Below are 22,558 nucleotides of genomic sequence, written 5' to 3'. Positions count from 1 at the left end.
ATGATAATCGTCATGCTACGCCCGTATTGCGCATAACTAAAAGGGATACAACAACTGATTTGCTTGCTCCCCTGTTCCAAACAGATTTGAATATCCATCTGTCTGATCTCCTGATTCTGCTTCTATGGTATAATTCGATTCGAAGAAGGCTTTGTGGGAATATGGTAGCCTTGTTCGTCTCATAGAATGTATTGCGGCTTCATGGATTTCCTCCAACGTCATTTTATCGTTTGATGCTTTCAGACTAACAAGGAACTCCGGCAAACTCATGTAGTCGTTTTGTGCGTTCCAATGTTCCCAGAGCCATATACTGATAATTTCTAAACCAATCCGGCATCTTTTACGATTGACATTTTCCTGTCGAACAAGATTTTGATGTGCGCGTGGCCTACACACAAAGTACTCTTTTCCATTAAACCGCTTGAGAGACATGAATAATCCTAAAATTTCCTCGGCCTCTCTTGCGCGGGCTCCCCCACGACCGATAAACTTATCAGCAACGTTCTGGTTCATGATTTGCAATAGGTGCCGATAAGAAGAAACTTGAGAAACGTTCGCATACCGGTTTGCAACCACTGCATCTCCCGGAATTAAATCAAACTTACTTCGGCTAGCCACAAGGGAAGATCCACCAGCGGCGCTATGAAGTTGCATCAAATTCAACTGTTGTCCTGCACCGAGTTCGTGTATGAAATCTATCAAGGTTTGAGAAGAATATTGATGCATTGATTTCTCAAACCATACACCGACAATGTCGAGAGCCAATTGGCTCTTTACATGTCTTCCTTTCCTCCAACTCTTCAGTCCACATACAATGTAGTCCTTGAATTGTGTACAAACAATGTGCAAAGGAACTCCAACGGCACTGCGCGATTCCTTCCTCTTGTACAAGAAGGCTCTCTTGATAATGCGACTGCCACGACCTGTAATATCAATACCAACTAGTGGCGGATGATAAGAATCAATTGAATATCCCAATCTGTTTGATGCAATTGCTATCGGTTCAGTAACTTCCTCCGATTGGATTGAATGTCCCAATGATTCTGACTGTTTCGACGAGTTTGGTGCAATTGACATTGATGCTAAACGATCGACTTCTGATTGTTCTACAGTTAGGTGTTCCAATCCATTTGATGAAGTTAGTAACGGTTCAGCAACTTCTCCCAACAAATTTGAATGTTCCGATGGGTCGAATGCGGTTGATGGTGACGCCGAACTATCCCCATCTGATTGTTCTACAGTTGAATATTCCAATCTACTTGATGGATTAACCATTAGCTGATCCATATCTGGTTCTTCTTTGATCGAATGACCTGTAATATTCGACGAAAACGACGTTGCATCGCCCATGATTAGTTTTTCTTGTCTGCTTGGTGAGTTGTTGGCTTCAAATGAGGATTTTCCTCTTGAGTGTCCTGCTCCGTTTGATGTGACGGATACCGCTTGGTCAAAGCCCAATTCTTTCTGGCTACTTGGCCTCTCTTTGGGCTCAAATGAAGAAGTCCCTTTTGATTGTCTCTTTTCCGAATCAATTGCAAGTGACCGACGAAGAGCTCGAATTTGACTGCGATGCGGCGCGTATTCTTTAGCAGCATTTAATGTTTCCACCACAAAGGAAAAGAAACCCTCAGTATGACCCGGCATAGAGCATACTGTGTTGCCAAAATCTTTTCCACGGGGTGTTTTATTTGCTAAATCGCGAGCCATTCGTCTCTCGCCTTCACCGTGTAATTTAAGACCACGATCCCGACCAGCTGTATGCATCAGCCTTTTGAAAGCTTATGAGAAATGATTTGTGACATACCAGAGAAATTCCATATACTTGATATCATCAATTTGAACCTTAGAGCCTCTGAGAAATCGCTGCAACGTTTTGACTTTGAACCACCATCATGCGATATCGATGACTTGTTGATGCAGTCAAAAGCTTGGCGAAAAACCATGTCCCGTTCCAGAGCCGATGCTTTCCTACCCCATCGTGATTTGACTATTTGATTTATTAATCCTTCCCAATAATCATGATCAATATAAGATAATGAGTTGTCGTCTATATTTCATCTTGCAAGATGGTATTCAGCAAAATCGGTGGAATCTGCCATTCTGATAATCAATACACCAAAGAAATAAGTTGAGAAATAGAAGCAAAGACAATGATGAAGAACAGGAATAGAAAGAGATGAATAAAAAGGAAACATCTAATTCTCCTTAGAAAGAAAGGACAGCGGAAAAATCAAAGAAGGAAGGAAGCAACAGGCGCCTCAAAACTGTAGCGCAAAAGCAAACAGACAAACTCTGGAACATTGAAATTCTTGATCATCATAATTACATAGATAAAAGCCTCTGAGTCGATCACTTGATGAACTCGTAGATAGTAGAGATGGCAAGAGCTGGTCCATGATAAAAATAGCCTCTGGAAGGAGATGTCTTTTTTTTTTTTTTGAGATGATCAATATTTAGTGGTACCAAACACCCTTGGATATTGGAACAAGAGCTCATGAGCCTTTGATGGGCTCAGGATAACCACTTGGAGTTGAAACATTCATGGCAGCGCTCAGGAATAGCTAATTCAATAATGCCAAGGTTTGTAGAATTACTCTCCTCGTACTCGACTGGGTTTTTTTATATAAATTCCCTGCATTCCGATTTATCACATCCAGTCCATATCCTGACATCAATCCTTCCTTTAGAAATTGCCAGACAGAGATAAAGGGTTCTGTTTGTGCCAAGCTGGCTTGAACAACCTCCTCGCAATTCATTCAAAATCACATCGCCTCGCAAAGTTTTATTTCTTCAAAACAATACTTTTTGTAATTCGTTCCCATATGCCCCTTCTTAAGTCTATTATTTATCATCTAACATGTAATATCATCGCATCATATCATGGATATCATAACAAAAATCAAACAAGCAAACGCTATCCCTTCATCCACCCAATATCGTACAAACAGATGAGCGCCAAGCGCCCAACATTTCCTAACTCTTATGAACTGCAATTGACAGCCACAAATCCGAAGAAAAACACTCAGTTCCCAGCAAAAGGGTATCTATCCGTTCTATCAACCTCCTCCTCCATCTTCTCTCTTTGCTCAATCACCGTGTCTTCGCCACTCGTCCTTCCACTTTCTCCACCATGGACATGATTATGCAAACGTCCAGCATTCGCAGCCATGTTTTCGTTTCTACTTTCTCTTCTGATCTTTTCCTCATCTCCAATGTGGGCGCCGGTAGCAACGCCTTCTTCTGCGTGCTTTCCGCCGTTTAGTAACTCCTTTGCATTCTTTCTAATTCTTCTTTCTGTCCATACGGGATTCTCTCCCTTTTCATATGCTTCTTCAAAAATCTCATCGAGCTTTTCAAGTGGGTATCCTTTGGTCTCCACAAAAGTATACCAGATGACTGGTACGAAAGCAAGGTTGACACACATAAATACGAAATATGTTTTCCAGCTGATGCTGTAAATCATAATTGGAGCCAATTGAACAACAATGTAATTGCCAATCCAATTGAAAGACGTCGAAAGACCGTTGGCTTCTGCTCTAATTCGAAGCGGCGTCACCTCGGCTGGATAGAGCCAAGTAATACCTAACCATCCCACTGCGAAAAAGGCAATAAAGATGAAGATAAAGGCAGTGGCAACGTAACCGGGAGCCTTATAGTCTTCTGTTGTTTGTGAAAGACAGACACCGATGACCATAGATGAAAGTCCCATTCCTAGAGCACCCATGATCATCATTTTGCGGCGGCCAAAATGGTCGACAATGAACAAAGCGAAAATGGCGGCGGCAAGATAAAGAGTTCCATAGCAGGCGGTTAGGAGACGGGCAAGAGCCGGGGAGAAACCAAGCGAGTCCTCGAAGACAGTTCTGTGATACAGCGTTAGCACAATGTATACATGAATGAATGTGGATATAAGAACTTACGTTGCGTAATATGTAACAAGATTAGTGCCTCCAATTTGTTGGAAAAGTTGCGAAGTATATGCAATAGTAACTCTCCATCTGTTCATCTCAGGACCACTTCCATAAAATTCCTTAAGTGTGAGCTTCTGTCCTTTGGTGATAGCAGTAACTCTCTTGAGTTCCCTTACTTCTTCCGTAATTCGTGGATCATCTTTCTCACATTTTTGTAGGCGACAAAGAATCTCGATTGCGTGCTCGTCCTTATCTTTCTTGAGTAGCCATTTAGGCGATTCTGGCAACGCGAGGATACCAATGAGGAGAATGACTCCGAAAAATGCTTGGAAAGCAATCGGAAAGCGCCATTGGAAGGAACCATATTGAGTGACGAAGAAGAATCCATAATTCAGCCAATACGATAGCATAACTGTGTTTGATCAGCGAAGTTGATAGAAAAGGGGCATGGATACCACTTACTGCCTCCAGCAATCAAAGCACCCTCGAACAAGACCAAAAATCCACGAATCTTAGGTGGTGCCATTTCACTTTGCCAAACTGGAATGGATGAAGTGTTCATTCCATTTCCAACACCGGTAACGATTCTTCCCACGATCAATTGAGCCATCCCAAAACTTGAAGCTTGAATCGCAGTACCAATCAACATGATAACAGTTCCCAATAACACAGCTCTCCTTCTTCCAAGTTTGTCGCCAAAGCCGATGATAAAAAATGACCCGAGTAAACAACCAATTTCGTAAATTGCAACAACCAAGGCTTGAATTGCTCCAGATTTGTTGTGGGGTTCCATCTGAGGAAAGTACGCGAGGAAGTTTTCCTCTGTAATGATTCCGGACATGATACCCTCTGAATACACTGGTGAGTTTGGCTTTTTGGTCTGAGCTAGGACATTACTTACGATCATATCCGAAAAGTAAGAAACCACTTGCAGCAGTTGCGCAGACAAGACTCTCAAGAGCCTTCCCTTGCACTGACTTCCCAAGGAAACCCGTATGACTTAGTAAACCCATAATTGTAAATGCGCTTTTTGGAGGGGGTTTTCAAGTTGTTCTGGATTAAAAAAGTCATATGAGGTGGGAGATAGGGGACTATATGGGGTCTGGGGAGCATTTTTTCTCCTTGAGTCGGTATGGAGAGGTCCACAAAAGATAGAAAAAACATTGATAGTCATGATGAAATTTCTCCTAGGTGGACCCTATGTTGTCCAAGTAATATGGGTAGATCCAAACATGCACAAATGGAAGTGGTTATCAAAACTGGAAGTATGATATCAGACCTCGAAAAATTGTAAGCTGTGGAGGTGCCGCATTTTTAGAACTCCATTTTGGTTCATAGTGAAGGATGGCGTACGTATCGTCCCCAGGTAGTTTCGGCGGCATCGCGGTCCCTTCCCCTCTAGAAGGTCAGAATGCCGATCCGTATAAGTATCTGATCTACCGTGATCATGTGATCATATACCGAGATCAAGAGTCATGTTAGTGGCCAATGGAGAATTCGAGACCAATAAGCACTCTCTATCGAGGAACAAATAACACTGTGAATTTCTAAAACTCATCAAATTTTGGTGCTTGACTTCTGAGTTTCTCTTCGCGAACCTTGCGAGCCTACATGAGTATTGAAGCCTCAGATCCACCCCTGACTCGAATTTTCGGCTCGAGACCGTCCAAGACAATTAAGCTTATCGAAGGCCCACAACAATTTATCAAGAATTTCGTTCATTAAAAGATTCTGATATCATCTTGCAGATGTTCCCGGATCAAGCAATATTGCCAAGCAAGATCCACACGGCCGAAGAGAAGATGTGATGCTAGCGGACGTTGCTCAAGAAATGAGAGTGCTTTGATTCGTGGGAGCCACAAAAATGACCAATCTGGTGTCCGCTGAACAGATACTTAAATCGAGAATCTGCTATACCATCTGCTTTCATTGCCTGCATAATTCCAGGGTGCTGTGGAGCGGATAACGACAGCCGCGTTACCACTACCGCTGTGAGCTATGTCGTAGAGGACCCATTCGACATCATTTTCTCCATATAAGGATGTAAGTTCTCCATTTTTTCTGCTGCAACCAAACTGATTCGTATATGCGACAATGAGAATCAAAATGGGCCAACTCACAGTATATAGCTACGGATGCATCACGATCCACGACTCGGTTGGTAAATCTGGCTGCCAAACCAGGTAATCATCCAACACATTGTTGAACCAAGCACCTAGGAGATTCTGTATACACATCCTCCGTCTTAAAGAAAACAACGGCATTTACTACAAGGATTAGACTGGCACAATCGAGAGTCCTCATCCAATAGATCAAACATAAGCAGAATAATCATCGAAAAAAAAATCGGGTTTCAAATAAGGGTACCACTATATCAACCAGATGTGCCTCGATGTAAAAACTATTGTAGGTGAAACCAAAGTTGTTAAGCTTCACGTAAGGACGCTGTATTAGGCCTGGTATCCGAAAGTACTATATTGAAGACTCCGTCGCAATGCTATATGACATCCAATTCTCCATCGTCTCACTTCGCCTTACGTTGCCTTCGAGATTTTCCTTTGGAGTTCTCCGTCGCTTTTTCTGTAGTTTCGGGGCTGTCAGATGGCTTCTCACTTGATCCATTTGCCTTTTCCGCCGCTTCCTTTTCCTTCTTCTCCAAAGCTCTTTTGACAGCTTCCTCCCTCTCGACTCTCTCGATCAACTTCTCACTTCCCTCCCACAACTTCTTTGCAATCTTCTCGTCCTTAACATCAGATGTGGTGAAATCTATTTCACTGCACTCTTTAATGAGCTTTCCACCAGGCCCTCTTCCCAATGCTGCTTCCATAGCGGCATACGAGATGCTTTGTGCACCCCCTTGAGAGCTCTTCAATAGAAGCCAAACATTTTGCCATAACATGACATATAATGCCAATCCCCACAATGTGCCCCGCGAGAACCATCTTCTGAATCCTGGTGTACGACAATATCCTGGATCAACAAATATCACTCGCGCGTTCATGATCGCTTCATCAGGTCGTTTGTATGACTCGAGGTGCTTCTGAAAAGCTTGTCCAAATATCATTAATGCCATCTTACTTCTAGCATATGCCGCAGAAGGACTCCAATCCTTCTTTTTCATTGCATCACTACCATCTCCAACAGTGGGACTCTTGTTATAAGAGGAACAAGTTGTAAATATAATTCGCACATCTCGATCCGGTGGTTGAGCGCGAATCGCAGGACTGAGAATACTCAAAAGGTGAAAATTTGCCAAGTAATTAACCATCCATGTTTCTTCAATACCCTCTGCTGTTGTAACACGAGGCCTGCCAGGAGGGGTGAGTGTGGCAGCACACAGTACAATCATATCCAGTCGTCGAGGAGGTGCGTTGTTGATCCATTTCGTAGCAAACTTTCGAACGCTGTACAATGATGACAAGTCGACTTGCTCGGCGTAAATTAATTCGTTTCCGGATCTTTCTCGCAAGTCCTCGATGTAGTCGACAAGGAACATATCTGTTGGAGATTGACGTGTGAGAAGAACTATCTGCGCTCCTCGTGATGCTAAATCCAGAACTGCTGCAGCTCCTATCCCAGACGTCCCTCCTGTTACCAGAACCACTTTCCCATGCATCTTCCTCTCCGACGAGTTCTTCACTCCCGCAGAGAAGAGCTTCACCAGCACAATGACGAGGACAGCTGGTACTACCTTGGCCATAGTCCAAAGACTAGGGAGCCAGGTAACCTTCCCCCATATTACATTTGCAACGAAATCGACAGGCATAGCAGCGGATAGGATTTAAGCGATTGGAGAGGCTATTGTAAGTTTTCTCAATATAGCATTATGATCATCTAAGATAAGACCGACCAGGAGAGAAAAAAATTTGTACAAGTGAAGTATGAAAGGGTGAATAAATGAATGAATGAATTGGTAAGGAGACACTGACAAAATTCCATATTTGTTCAGATTGGGGCTGACGAAGCTTTGTGGCGCTTGTGGCGTAAGCTATGTTAGCGTCGTTACGGCCAATCAGCCCTACGTTTGAAGTTTCCAGAACATCCATCATCACTGTGCCATAACATGGACTTTTGCTACTACATACTGATATAAGATAAACTTGCTATTCTAGGGTGGAAAATATGACAGACGAAGATACTTATGAAATTCCATTGCAAGATCAGAGAGCTTTCGGAGCTGGTATCAAGAGGAAACGCGTCAAGTTCGTTCCATCAACTTCGTCATCCACAATACAGCCGACGCCATCTACAAGCTCTGCAAAGAGTATCAGCGATTCATATCTCAATCTGGTTCTTCCACAAGACTCCTCGATACCTGAGAGCACTTCAAGGGAAAGCACTATATCTATAAGGAATTCAGAAGTATGTGAAGTCTGTCAGCTACCTCTATCCACAGATCTCGAGTCGATTATCAATAAGGATGATGCTGGTTCACCGGACCCATCAAATCCGATATCTCCTACCAAATCACGACCTCATGAAGCTTCTTTGGCACATCAAGTATGTCTGAACCATTCACATCCCCCTTCACATGTCGATCGAAATAGAAAAGGCCTTACGTATCTCTCATCGTATGGTTGGGATCCTGATTCTCGCCTTGGACTTGGCGCATCTGGTCAAGGTATCCAGTTCCCAATCAAAACCAAACCAAAAGATGATAAACTTGGTATTGGTGTAGTGATGCCAAAGAAGGGGGAGATCAGGAAGAAAGAGAAGCCACAGAAGCTTGATGCTGGAAAGGTCAGGAAATTGCACGAAAAGGATAGGAGAAAGGGGGAGAAGTTGAGGGAAATGTTTTATAGGAATGACGATGTGGAACGATACCTGGGAGGTGGATAACTGATCTGTGGCTCGAGTATAAGTAAAGCTTTGCTCGCTTTTGGCTCTGCCAAGCGGTATGATACACAGTAATCATGTAAATCATGTCCATTCGATACGCCTGCTAAACTACGGAAGCAGGAAGGAGAAGCTCCTCTAGATTACAGAGTAGAGAAAGCATCAAAAACTAAAGTTTCTTCTATATCAGACTCCCCGAGTTATGCGAATGTTAGGTTTGTGATCATCATTCTCAAAATTTCGTATTGTCAAAAAGTGTTAGTTTGTTTTAAAAGAGTAACTTTATGATATATTCCCTTGATGATCGGAGCAATCAATGCGAGTGCACTCGTGTCTGAAGAATTTTTAGTCTGGTCGCATCAAGTGGTCAAGAATGCATCAATGGATGTTATTTAAAAGCCTCCCTCAAAGATAATGCGAGCCCCTACATATCCCACGTCTATAGAAATATCCAATAGAAGGACCTTGTCGACAATCGCGAGCTTACAGATTGGGGTCCTTGCAGGATTCGAAACGACCAATTGTTTGTCGAGGCAGATTCCATCTCAGCCTCGCCTTGCATCAAACGAAGAATCGCCATACTATAAAAACACATTGGTTCTCTTTCTCTGAACAAACAAAAATTTCAAATTGCATTTCACTTATCTATCACTTTATGATTTTGTGACTTGATTCCGTCCAATTCGTCTTTCTCCCACGCTATTAATTCACTAATCACCGTTCACCTTTGTTTCGTTCACTCTCCGCGGGCAGATATATCACGGCAAGTTCACCTTCTTACTCTTCACAATAACAGACCACAACAACCTTACTCAACTCAACCACTTCGCTTTTCTCGTCCCCAATTGCCCTTCTTACTTTTTATCAACGAGCAATCTTCCATGAAAATCGAATAACCTTCATATCTCAACAACGTCAAGATGGATATTCCTGCGGAATTCGACCTCCCGCAGGTCCAAACCATATTAAATGCATTGAAGAACATCTGTCGTGATTACCCCGCTGGAGGTTCTGTTCTCAGAGAGCTCTTACAAAATGCTGATGATGCCCAGGCATCGGAAGTGGTATGTAAATTTACTTTTATCATTCAACTCGTTCTATATTGTTCCCTTCTAACCCAACTTGTAGAAATTCTTTCTCGATGAGAATAGCTATGGGACAGACAATCTGCCACCCAAGCTCGCTCAATACCAAGGGCCAGCTCTATTAGCTTATAATAATGCCGAATTCAAGAAAGAGCATTTTCAAAGCTTGTCACAGGTGGGAAATTCGCTCAAGATGGAGGACGGTTCGACTACAGGAAAGTTCGGTCGAGGTTTCAATTCTGTATGTATGACGTTGAATCTAGTATTTCTGTTAACTGACAGCAAGCAGGTTTACAACTGGACGGATTCTCCGTCTATCGTATCAGGTCACCGCGTCCAGATCCTGGACCCTCATCATTCTTGGTCAAGCGGCGGGAACGGCTATAACTTCGTAGAACACTCTGAAAACCCCAGCTTGAAAGCCCACATGACTGTTTATCAATCACTTATGAATAACGCAAAGCAACCTTTTCCTGGCACCATCATTCGACTTCCTCTACGCACAGTTGAACAAGCAAAAGAAAGTGGGATTTCCGATCGCAAGATCACGGCTCAAGAGATGGCCTACGTACTAGAGAAATTCACCGAAGACTTCGAAAAAGAAGGTCTGCTATTCATGAAACATGTTGTTAAGATCAGCGTGATTTCGAATATCACGGGTCTGATTGAGATCGAGGTGATGAATAAGACGGCTGTTCAGTTGTAAGCTTTCTCTTTCTTCCACGTGTTCCTCTATTGATGATTCATTGCGTAGAAACAAGACTAGAGTCAACGATGCAATTGTCAGCTTCTTGAATAATCCTTTTCAAGACTTCGATTGTACTTTTGAAATGGAATTGAGGTATCAGAACCACTGCAAAACAACCAAAATGCGCTTCTTAGTTCACCACAGTATACAAGGGAACTCGATGACAGAAGAGATCCGTAAATGGAGCATAGCCCAGAAATCCTTGCCCTGGGTCGCAGTGGCCGTTCCCTTGCCCGTAAGTTAACCCTCCTGAAAAGTAACAATTCAGTCACCACCAAAGTATCGTACTCAGAATCACTGACATATTTGCAGGTTGAAAACAGTCCTGCTATACGCGGATCTTTATTCTTAGTGATGCCATTACATATTCCCATCAACCAACCGGCTCTTATTCATGGCTTGTTTAGTATCTCGCCAGATCGAGCCCGATTGTATAAGTCTCAGGATCGCAGCTCGCAGGATCAGTTACCGGCACAATGGAATCAATATCTTTTTGATTGCTCAATTCCACATGCTTGGACTAAATTACTTAGCCACCTTGCTTCATCTTTTCCACCCGATCCATCATTCAAGTATTGGCCTTATAAATCCGAGGATCCCGACAATTTGTCTAAGGATGTGCTTGCTCAAGTGCTTACATTGATTAAGAATCAACATCTGCCTGTTTGGCATACTGTGAATGGTTATATCAGTACAGGCGTCGGACTTTTGGCGACAGGAAAAGAGCCAGAATCACTGAAGTTGACATTAGCAAACGCAAAAATTCCAGTTGTATATATCCCAGACAGGCTAAGAGAGGAAGTTAAGAATCTCTTCTTGGATCTTATACTTGGACCTCGGACTCTGTGCAACTATCTGCGCGGCAAGAATAACTTGGTCATTTCCTGGCCACAAGCAACAAGACAACAGATCCTGGAATACATTCTCCCTGTTCTGGGCTCATCAGACCATGGGAAGGGCTTAGCATTGTTTCCATTTGAAGATGGCTCATGCCGTTCAATCGATGATCATCTTGCTTTTGTACATCGCGATGAGTTTGAGGCCGAGTTATTCCAACACGACCCTAAGCACAATTTGGACCTGAAGCAATTTTCTCAGTCAAGCTTGAACACTTTGCAAGATCGTCTAAGAGCCCCACAATTTCACCCTCACATCCGCCACCGTTCTGCCAGCGATCTCAGAAAGTACGCCATGGCATACTTTTTTCATAAGCTTGACGTTGATGCCGACATGGCTGCTTTGGATTCCGATCAAACGTTCTTTGTCACTAAGTCTTGGACTTGGATACATAGATGTTCAGATATCTTGAATGACAGTATTGCTAGTCTATGGTTGCTTCCTCTTACAAATGGCAAATACAGAAAAGTCAAGCCTCGCAATTGCTGGGCCATCATACCACCGCCTGGACCACTCGGCGATACTGTTCGAAAGCTTGGGGAAGATGATAGAGCTCAAAGCGCGCCGGTGATTCTCTCAGGTAGCACGGGCTTAGACAGAGGTCTTTTAGCAATATTGAAAACTGTTAATGCAGGAGCAACCCTGCAAGTTCGCAACGGTGATAAGTTTCATTTCTTATTGCAATGGCTCGCTCAATCCCATCTTGCAATTGAAGAAGCATCCGATGAAGACAAACTTATCATCATTGAACATATCGCAAAAGCTATTGGAGGGCAGCTTGATTCCAAATACACAAACGACCATTTATTCCATCTGAAGAAACTCCCAATTTTTCGAGGATTGACATGCGGAATTGATGGTGATCGTCGGTATGTATATCCTTGTACCCAGAGTTTGAAGGTAACTAACACCATTCCAAGGTATCCATGGGTACGTATGGAGACTTTCAAGTCTGCAATTGGAGTCACTGATGGAATAATTCCCCTTCCTATATTCAAGGACTACCAATTTATAGATGCGCAGACCATTCCCATCCAAAAAATCCTTAGCTATCAGAAACTCGCTGTGTGTAAATCGAAGAAAGAAGCATTAGAAGATCATATTATTCCGGCTTGGAAGGGACTTCAAAAGTGCACTTGGTCACCATCGTCCAAGGCGCAAACTGCAGAGTTAATGCTTAAAGCATACTATGATTTGTCTCCACAAGCACAAGCAGCTATGATTAGCTTGCCAATAGTACCGACTCAGTCAATTGGTGGGATTCTAACCGGCAAGTTCGCCACCGCTTCTGTTCTGATAGACCCAGAAAGCAGCTGGCTGAAGAGCGTGTTCTTCAGTGACGAGGAAGTGTTACCTACTGATGATCAATTCGCGCGGTATGGTTCAATTTTCAAGAGATTTGGGTTGAGGGCTAAAGTTGACGAGTTATTTGTCTATGAGCGAGTCGGCAAATTTTTGAACAGTTCTCTTCCTAAAGAAGAAGTCCACAGTCGTGCTGAAAACTTGTTGTTGAAGACTTCTTGCTCCTGGTCTCCGCCAGAAGCAACGGCGGCAAAATACAAGCAATTCCTGAAACGCAAATGGCTACCAGCCACTTTACCCAATGGAAGTATTGAAATGGTAAGCCCGAGTGAATGCCGCGGTATTGAGGATCGTTTACGTGCAGGATATAGGCTGCCTATCGTCCAATTCACCGTATCTCACCGTTGGGCTGACTTCCTTGGATGGAACAAAATCCTACCTGACGATATATTACTTGCTCAGCTTGATCACGGTGTCATCAAAGATGAAGGGGATGTCGTCAATGCCGTCCTTAGCTATTTAAGAGACAACTTCCGAACTGATATAGTTTCGGAATCGTTGAAACGTCGTCGATGCGTTCTCACAGACAACGGTGTATTCGTTACTGCTTCCAAGGCATTCTTTTCTGGTTGCACTCTGCTCAGTCCTTTCCTGGGGAATGTCGATGTTGGATTCGCAAAAATGCACGAAGAAATCTTGAAAGCTATGAGTGTCAGATCAAGGCCAGGAGTAAAAGACATTCTTGATGTTCAAGTTCAAATTGAGCGGTCTGGTCATCCTTATACAGAATCCGATACCGAAATTCTCTTAGAAACGATCAAAATGGCCAGCAGATACTCCAGAAAATCTTTGGGGGGCTTGAAAATACTGGATCAAGATAGCATTCTGTGCCCGGTTGAGGATATAGTTTACAATGACATGCCGCTGCAGTCTGACAGGATTGTTGACAAAGTCAGATTTACCAATTCGAGAATCTCTGAACAGACAGTAAACAGCTTGTTTGTAGAGAAACTGAGTGAGCGATTGAGGAAAGGAGAACTGCAACTCGCTGACGATGACGATGATGACGAGGACTTTCAACAGTGCGAGGCTATAACGACCAGCATATCCACTACTCTTGACCGCTACCCTATCGAAAGTACTTTCAAGGAGTATCTAGCAAACGCGGATGATTCTAAGGCATCAGCAATCCACTGGATGTTGGATCCTAGGCACCATTCAACTGAAAATCTTCTTACCTCAGAGATGAAAGATCTTCAAGGGCCAGCTCTACTGGTTCATAATGATGCAGTATTTCAGGATAGCGACTTCAAAGGTTTCAAGAACGTTGGTGTTGGCAGCAAGCGAGAAGATAGATCAACCATCGGCATGTTTGGTCGAGGCAGCCAGACCATGTACCATTTTACAGACAATCCAGTCTTACTTTCTGGAGATTACTTGTTGATCCTAGATCCATTGCAGGCATGCCTCCCCTTAAACAGAAATTGGCAGGCACGAAAGCCAGGAGTGAAGATTTTGCTATCCAAGCTCAAGCAAGTTCACCCAAATCAACTGGCTCCGTTCCAGGACTTATGGGGCTACGATAGTGATTCTGATCATTATGATGGCACAATTTTTCGTTTCCCTTTGAGAAAACATGTTTCGCCTCTAAGAGCAAAGCAAGAGCCCCCATCTGTTGATTCAGTCCGATTACTCTTGGACAAATATTTTCAAGAAGCTCGAATTTCCCTGCTGTTCTTGAAAGGAGTTCGGGTAGTCAGCTTCAAGGGGCCCGAGGCGAAGGAACTATTTTGGTCGGTGAAGATGAAGAAAAGAAAATCCACATCTGACTACACACTTTGTTCTGCAAAGCAAATGCTTGGCCCGGACGTTACTGCAACTGAAGATAAGTGGTGGGTCTATTCAATGATCGAGGAGACACCTAGCGGTGAATACCAATCCAGACTTAGAAAGAATGTAGAGTACGGCATTGCAGCATTGGTACAATCAGAAAATCAACAGGACACAAAAGCTTTAGATCTACCAACGCCAAAGTTGTTTAGCACTCTCCCTTTACCTAAAGCATCTGATTTGCCAGTGCACATACACGCTACATTTTCTCTCTCCGGAGATAGGAATACACTCATTGCTGGAGGCGAATCATCTGAGGCCGAGGGATCGAAATGGAACTCGTGGTTACTGGAAGAAAAATTGGCATACGCTTACTTTACATTCCTGGAAGGTTTGGCCCAGAAGATTGGCTCGGATGTGTTCCAATTTTGGCCAAGAAGATATCCAGAAAATGGAGGTCGCTTAGAACTGTTACGTAAATCTTTCTGGGAGAAGCTTCCTCACAGTTCAGCGAGGCTGTTCCCTCGACGTGTTGCAGGCCCTGATGCAACTAACATGAGCATGTCTGAGACGGTCTTCGATCTCCTGCAGTCACAGTTGTCTAGGCAAATTGCTCCAGTATTAGAACATCTGGTCCCGAATCTATCACCAAATTTCCCTGCTCACATATCCATCGGAATCAAATCGATAGATGTTGCTAAGGCCATGGACCGTTCTGGTTTACGTAAGCTCTTCAAATCCAAGGAGGCTGGTGACTGTCTTCAGAAGGCGATGGTTGACGATCCCCATTTGATCGGCATTGTCCTGCGTGAGCTCATCCCAGTAGGAGATGTTTCTCCGGAGGAGTTGGCAGAATTAGACGGATGCAGACTGTTACCTCTCGCGGACGGAACACTGGGACAGTTAACGCGGAATCTGTCATCCATGCCTCTGAATACTCGATGTTACTACACCGTTACGAAGTTAGAAGTGAAAATTTTTGACTTCGCCAGAAGTATTGTAATATTTCCAGAAAAAAAAGACCCTTACGGCCGCTTAGGCGAAATTATTAGAGGCGAGAAGTTCAATGTCAAGGAACTGACAATCTCCCACGTTCCGGAGCTTCTATCCATGAGATCTCAAGGATCTAGGGTTGTAAATGAAAAGATGGATAATTGGCTGGAACTCTTCTGGGATTACTGGAATAAGTTTTCCTCGTACGCTGTGGAGGATCTGTCCCAAAAGTCTAAAACATTTTGTTCTCTGCCATTATTCAAAGCAAAGTGCAACGGTGTCTGGGGATACTACAACATGTCGGAACTGGCAAATCTGCCAGCTATCATTGAAATATCGAAGATGGAACATGAGCAGTTATGTAGATGTATTCCTGGCCTCTACATGATCAGACCAAATCTTATGCCCAAATCGATTGCTGATGGCGAGAAGTCCCTGGACGATCATAAAGCTTTAGGAAGATTCATTAATGCTTTGAGTATACTGGCTCCAGATGAACCCTCAATTGGGCGTTTGTTCGCTCAATTGGCAACTGGTCAAGTTCTCAAGAAATCAAATTTCATCAAGGTAAATTCGCACAATCAAGACTTGTGTCTAAAGAGTCCCCTTGCTAATTGAAGATATAGCTGCTTCGAGAACTCATCATACCATATGTAACGACAGGTCATAAGACTACCATTGAGTACTTAAAGCTCTTGCCAATCTGGCCTGCGTACTTGCCGTTGAGCTCAGAACACAAGTACATCGCAGCCTCATCCGCAAAGTATACCAAGCAACCTCAGCTTTTGGCACCTTGGAATAAGAAACTAACAAAATTTATCGATTTTGAGGCCATAGACTATCCCAGAGCCGAGAAATGTCTAGAATTGATGTCGGTTACTTTGGTTACTGCTGAAAGCTTGATTCAAAAATTTGAGTCGAGGGATTTTCCATCAAATTTACAGACAATGAATGAGACTGTCTATACTCAATTCATCAGCACTTTAAATGGAATCGTATCTAAGGTGAAGCAGGGTTCCTCTCTCGTCAAGACATTGTCATCCTTAACCCTTGCGGCAGACAAAAACGGTAGAATGCACCCACCCCATGAGTTGTTTGATCACGATGATGAGATTTTTAAGGCGGCATTTCAGGACACCAACCGTTATTTTCTTCATGACTGTGTTAAAGAAAAAGGATTTGACACTCTATGGTACAAGATTGGCCTTCGTCGACGAGAAAACAATGGCTGCTTCAAGATTCAAGACTACATGGAGTGCCTACGAACTCTAGAAGCTTTAATTAAATCTAGCGACTATGGAATACTCGTGGATCCAACTTCAATCATACATGAAAGAATGAGAAAAATCTTGTCGCCACTAATTGCTCCAAGTTCCGCCACGCATCTATTCAATCATCATGATTGGAACGCACTTGCGCGCAAGATGATTTTCATAGTCCGAAAAGACAATTCTCGCGAACCATCTTATCGACAAGAGAACATGGACAGACTCTCAGAGTGCAGTACAGCAATTCCATTATCTGACGTCGTTCTCTACAAATTTGCGGCAATCTGTTGGAGCAACACGCAATTTGTGGTCCTGGAACCAACTGCAGAGATTTTAAGCAAGGTGCCAAAACATGGAGAACCATTCATGGTTGAGGTCTGGAAGCACCTTGAGCACATGGTAGAGATATCGAAGAGTATCTTGCGCGCAGACATCCCGGATTTTCTGTCGGACCTGTTCGAAATATATGACTATCTTCAAAACAATCTTGTGCGCAGCAAAGACTACTTCGGGTCATATGCTCACAGCTTAAACAGAACCGATCTCTGGCTCAACTTGGACATTTCAGATCCCATGCATGTCACCATTGAAGACTTACAGTCTTCATGGAGGCCTCTTCAGCACCTCTTGCTCATTAGCTCCACTGATGCGCCACCATTAGAGTGTATTCGACTAAGTTTGAGTCCATATGAAAAATTGTTGAAGGAACTTGGATGCAAGTCGATTTATCACCCAACCGTCGAGTTGCCCGCGTCTCAGTCAGCCCAATCACTTATTAGCAGTCTTCGTGGCCACCGCAAAGAAAAGCAGATGATAGATATCGTTTTTGTCGCCGAGAACATTCGTTTCCACGCACACAGAGTTGTTTTAGCATGCGCATCTGGCTACTGCACTGCCAGTTTCTCTGGTCGCTGGAGTAATGATCAAGAGATATTCTTGGAGTTGATGACGGCTCACACACTTCGCATTCTCATTGATACGGCTTACGAAGAACCAATCAACTGGGAGGAGATGACTGTTGACCCAATGTCCCCTCAAGATGCCGACGCCAATGACCATAAATTAGATTTACTACTGGATTTGCATAAAGGTGCAGATTATTGGCAGATGCTCGCACTGGCGAACCAAGTCGAAAGAAAGATATTGGAGCAGTTCAGACTTTTTATCAGGTTGGATAATGTGAGAGAGTACCAGGACATGGCTGCAGACTCTAATGCTCCTGTCTTTGAAAGAGCATGTAAGAACTTTTGCGAGGAAAATGCAGTGGCTTTGAAGGGGTGGGAGGAGGCTGCTGCATCACAAGCTGCTATCGAGGCAAGGAAAAATTCTTGAAAGAATCTATAGTATATCGGTGACATGGTATATTGATAAGCGTAAGGTGGTCAAGAACGAGAGTTGAGCGAAAAGATGACACAGTTTGTTTAATTTGCATATCGCGGTACTTGAGATATGACAACGGAAATACAAAATGAGCACACAAATACAGGATTCAGATGTAACTAGACGAGATTATGAGAAGTTCAAATGTGATATAGTTTAATGAATCTTTATGACCTTGAAATGGATCCAAATGGACCCTGTGATGACTCTTGATTTTAATTTGTGAACTTCGTCCGGGACACAATTTCTGGTTAACCCCTAACCCCTCCCCTTTTATATGTATCTCCCGGTGAGCTTTCTGAAACATCTCATATGTGAATCTTAAACATCGGAAACCACCCTCTAGTAAACATCAGACCATATCGCATCAAGCTGGACCAAATCATATTATATAAATTAATTTTCAATTTCTTATTACACGCTCATACTAATCTTGTTCCTGCGCCGCTCGTCTATCTTGTACATCCTGTATACTTCATTCACCGACTACCAATAAGTCCCTTCAATATCTGTCATAGTCCTTTCTGCAAATATTGTTCGATATTTTCGATTCCTTCATTTGTGCTGTACACGACTAGAACATCTCTTCGGCTCTCACTGCCCGCATGCAGAAATATCGCTACTTGAGCCTCGAATTCCATGCATAAATTCTTTGACCACGATTTCAATACTTTCCCCATGTTCGCCCGCTATTCATCACTCTGGTCCGAGGACTGGATTATGCCTGCTTATTTCTTACTCCTAAAAAATCCCATCTTCTTCTTCTTTTCCTTTCCATCCTCACCTTTCTTCTTCTCCAATTTGCCAGAGGAATGTCCTGCTCCATCTCCTGCCCCATTTAGAGACATCTGTTGCATTCCTGCAGCCAAAAGTTTACTGTCATATCCTGGACTCTTCATTGGCGGAGCTGGAGCCCCTGGGCTTCTCGCAGGTCTTACACCTCCAGGTGCATTCCCTGGTCCGCCCGGTAATCCAAGTCCTACTTGGGGTCTGGGTGATGCGACAACGGGTGGAGGAGGAGGCGGATCGTTAGCTTTGAAAAGATAGGCGGGAGCTTTTGGTTTTGGCCTGTCAATTGGTAAATCTAATTGCTTCCTTCCAGCTGTCAAATCTCCCACTTGCTTCAGGAACAAGTTGGGGTTGAGCATATGTGAGGTAGCTAAGAATACATCTCTATTGCAATCCTTTGAAATTTCATAACAAGCTCTGGCTTCTGAGTAAGTAGCTCCACCTGCCATGAAAACAATAATTCTTTGCATGTTATCTGGTGTGGTACTACGTCCACGAGCCCATGTAGGCTTGGCGCTACGAAGTGAAGCTTGTGATTGAAGGGCCATTTCCTCAGATGGGTCAGTGGGAGGTCTTGTATAAGGGAAGATATTTGGGTCTAAAGTCCCTTTGGTGATTTCCTCGAGACAGCGTTGGAGATTGGTTTCATATCGAGACAGAGCGAGTTCTTCGTTGATTACAGTAGGTGTGGGTTTTGGTGGGAATAATGGAGTTGGTACAGCTTTGGTTTTAGAGTCTGTAAGTTTCTTGGTGGTGTGTACCCCTAGTAATTCTAGGTTTAGAATTTCATTCATTTCTGAGAGGGGAAGCCCAGAATGATGTAAAAGACGTTCTAGATCTTCCGTAATCAATCCGTCTCGGAATATGACATAAAGTATGATAAGTCGTAATCGTTCCTTAGGAGCAACAGCTGGATTATCTAATAGACGAACAACTTGTGCACCCATCTCCTTGGGTTTTCGGTAATCTTCGTCCAGTCCCGTGGCTAGAGTTTGTTCCGCCAACGCAATTTCTGGGAGCTCATGGTGTTGAAAGATGTTCATACATTCTTGTGCCATATTCAAATGTAAAGAGTATGCTTCTTTCATCTCCTGAAATTGTGGCAACCCTGCTAACATATCTTTGATTTGACTGATGTTGACATTTTCCGCATCTTGATTGGCGAAATGTGGATTATCTGCGATAAACTTCTTGAAGTCGCTCATTAACTTTTGAATAGTTTTACTCATATGTTGATGCCTATTTTCTACCCAAATCTTATCTTTCTCAGTAATTTCCATTTCTTTTTCTTCTTCTTGTGCAGTTCCTTCATTCAACACAGTTGTGTAAGTGACTTTCTCGTGGTCTTTGATTGGAAGGAGGTCGTGTGCCATGGCCTGGTATGTGAACTCGTGCAGTATTGGTGCTAATGTGTCCATTGATCTGTCGGTTATGAGTAAAACACCTTGAGGTCGATTAGTTTGCGGCGGGAAACTGGGGTTATATTGTTGGTAGGCATCAAGCTCCTCCTGGACAAATCTGGCTAGATGAGAACAGAGAACCGCTGCTTCGTGTGTAGGATTTTTAGGTCTGTAATAACGTATTTTCGGGGATTCTCCTAGGGAAACGCAGATTCCAGTAATCTATGTATCAAATCAGTTTCGATTCTGTACCTCACATCGACCAACGAATCCTACCTTTTGCGCTAGAAGTTGCATATGATCGCGCACCAAAGGAGCGCATGCTGGGTGGAATAAGATGGGAAAACTCCAAGGATCTCTGAATGTTATTAGATGCGACTCGCGTGGATAGAAATCTATGGATAGAGTCTCCCATCCGCCCAATTGTTCTTGTGCTTGTCTGGAAGAATCGATACGCCGGCGCATCGTTGGATCGAGAAGGGCAACCCATACTAGGAATGACTTGCGATATCTTCGACGTTCGAAATCTGCCAACAAACAATCGACAACATGTGGTTCGGGCGATAGAAGGTATATGGCATCCATGCCTGGATTCATTTCCCTCCTGCTTTCGAGTGTTTCCACATCTGCGATCACTTTAGTAGTGCCCTCTCAGCACGCATAGACGGACATACTGGCGATGTTCTCGTTGAGAATATCATCTTCCTTTAGGACACTAAACACTATCTTTTTGGTCGCCTCATCGATAACGAGCACCTTCCACTACAGTTGTTTCAGCATATATTCGATCGCGGAGGAGGAAAACATACGTCGCCTCGAGTGATTGACTTTATGGCATCCAGAATAGCTGTAATTCATATTAGTTTGTATACATGTCCCAACATTCGTGAATTCGAGCTTACCCTGGCGCTGTTCGTCAATGGCCGACACCCCCATGATGGGCGGTGTATGACTTGTTGGTGTAGACTTCTGAGAGGTATTTTCGAGAAGGTCAAGTGGTGAAATTAAGGAATATTAATCTTCAGTATCGAATGAGAAGCACAGAATGATTTATTGTGTTTTCTTGTGGTTGTTTGATTGAAAGGGAGTTTGATTCTTGGCGGGGTCATGTTCACATTGGAAACAGAAACATGATGGCTGTTTCGTGAGGCGGCCGCTTATGCGCTAATCCAGAGTGAAGACAGGACGGCACAGAAAGACCAAAGCTCAATCAAAGCTACGACGACATGTTGTTTTATATAGATTTACAATGTCTCAATATGATTATCATAATTAAACCGATATGAATCTTCTGCTCTCCTTTATTTATATATATTACTTTGTCTATGAATGAGTTCTGTGAATCAGGTGCTCATAGTAATATAAATACTGTTTACAAATGATTCCCAAGGAGTAAGTGCTCATAGAATGACTATCAAACTGCACGCGATCTCTTCACTAGGGGAGAAGGGGATCGATAGTGGTCTTCCACCTACTCTTCTAGATTGCAACCCTTCTGGGGATCAATATATATCCTAAGGACATCCGGTCTGATTTTTTGGTTGATGGTGGAGCAGATCTTTGGTATTAATGCAAGTATCCACAAGCTGTCTCAGGAACATGCGAGAAACGATCAAAGGGAACAATGCAATCTGAGTACTGCGAGTGTAGATATGAAGTACAAGATCATTGTGTCCAGGTGCTTCTACTCTCCGAATTGTCCAGAATGCTAGCTTTCTCGGACAATGATGGAAGCACCTAGCTGGTGTGCTGAGATATCATTACCTGTATTAAAAGAATAATGATTTCCCATCAATTGGCAACACTATAATATGTCAGTCACTATGAGTATTAGGCAGACTTGTGAAGACCAACCTGGCTGGTAGTATTGAGGGTCCCGATATCATCTCACAGACATCATCTCAACGTCGGATCTATCCTTATACTTTGAAGCGTGTCGTCATGGTTGCAACGAGAAAAGCCATTGCGTCGTCTCTCAGTGTAGACATCGAATGGTATCTATCGAATTTCATTTATACCAAGAAGCACTTGTTTGTTGACCCTACGTTCAGCAATCGTTTTCAATTAGGGGAAGTGGAGGTCCCCAATAACAAATTCTTGTTCCTTCTTGTTGAATCAA

At 43.3% G+C, this 22,558-nt stretch overlaps 6 protein-coding genes across 6 annotated transcripts; 2 read left to right on the top strand and 4 right to left on the bottom strand.

Annotated features, from left to right (window-relative positions):
• Positions 1 to 36: 36 nt before the first annotated feature.
• EAE98_008401 (uncharacterized protein) lies at positions 37 to 2,061 on the bottom strand (the record flags this gene model as incomplete). Its single annotated transcript, XM_038956024.1, has 2 exons — positions 1,805 to 2,061; positions 37 to 1,754 (listed from the first exon to the last, which is right to left on the bottom strand). Exons 1-2 carry the CDS (start codon positions 1,941 to 1,943, stop codon positions 37 to 39), a joined length of 1,857 nt encoding a protein of 618 aa, XP_038807483.1. The 5' UTR covers positions 1,944 to 2,061.
• Positions 2,062 to 3,022: 961 nt separating this feature from the next.
• On the bottom strand, positions 3,023 to 4,924 carry EAE98_008400 (uncharacterized protein; the record flags this gene model as incomplete). The annotated part of the gene is made up of 4 exons (XM_038956023.1): positions 3,023 to 3,863; positions 3,921 to 4,323; positions 4,374 to 4,760; positions 4,813 to 4,924. The coding sequence occupies 4 exons, from the start codon at positions 4,922 to 4,924 to the stop codon at positions 3,023 to 3,025; spliced, it is 1,743 nt and encodes a 580-aa protein (XP_038807482.1).
• A 1,511-nt stretch (positions 4,925 to 6,435) lies between these two features.
• EAE98_008399 (uncharacterized protein) lies at positions 6,436 to 7,677 on the bottom strand (the record flags this gene model as incomplete). Its single annotated transcript, XM_038956022.1, has 1 exon — positions 6,436 to 7,677. The coding sequence occupies one exon, from the start codon at positions 7,675 to 7,677 to the stop codon at positions 6,436 to 6,438; it is 1,242 nt and encodes a 413-aa protein (XP_038807481.1).
• A 356-nt stretch (positions 7,678 to 8,033) lies between these two features.
• Positions 8,034 to 8,750, top strand: EAE98_008398 (uncharacterized protein; the record flags this gene model as incomplete). Its single annotated transcript, XM_038956021.1, has 1 exon — positions 8,034 to 8,750. The coding sequence occupies one exon, from the start codon at positions 8,034 to 8,036 to the stop codon at positions 8,748 to 8,750; it is 717 nt and encodes a 238-aa protein (XP_038807480.1).
• A 917-nt stretch (positions 8,751 to 9,667) lies between these two features.
• EAE98_008397 (uncharacterized protein) lies at positions 9,668 to 18,202 on the top strand (the record flags this gene model as incomplete). The annotated part of the gene is made up of 7 exons (XM_038956020.1): positions 9,668 to 9,811; positions 9,876 to 10,073; positions 10,122 to 10,534; positions 10,587 to 10,815; positions 10,893 to 12,346; positions 12,398 to 16,169; positions 16,229 to 18,202. The coding sequence occupies 7 exons, from the start codon at positions 9,668 to 9,670 to the stop codon at positions 18,200 to 18,202; spliced, it is 8,184 nt and encodes a 2,727-aa protein (XP_038807479.1).
• Positions 18,203 to 18,642: 440 nt separating this feature from the next.
• EAE98_008396 (uncharacterized protein) lies at positions 18,643 to 21,524 on the bottom strand. Its single transcript, XM_038956019.1, has 5 exons — positions 21,342 to 21,524; positions 21,249 to 21,286; positions 21,114 to 21,201; positions 20,716 to 21,065; positions 18,643 to 20,661 (listed from the first exon to the last, which is right to left on the bottom strand). The coding sequence occupies exons 1-5, from the start codon at positions 21,373 to 21,375 to the stop codon at positions 18,979 to 18,981; spliced, it is 2,193 nt and encodes a 730-aa protein (XP_038807478.1). The 5' UTR covers positions 21,376 to 21,524; the 3' UTR covers positions 18,643 to 18,978.
• Between the last annotated feature and the right edge of the window lie 1,034 nt (positions 21,525 to 22,558).

Source organism: Botrytis deweyae (assembly GCF_014898535.1).
Source record: "Botrytis deweyae strain B1 chromosome Unknown BDEW_022, whole genome shotgun sequence".
Lineage (NCBI taxonomy): Eukaryota > Fungi > Ascomycota > Leotiomycetes > Helotiales > Sclerotiniaceae > Botrytis > Botrytis deweyae.
This window is presented reverse-complemented; position numbering and strand designations above follow the sequence as displayed.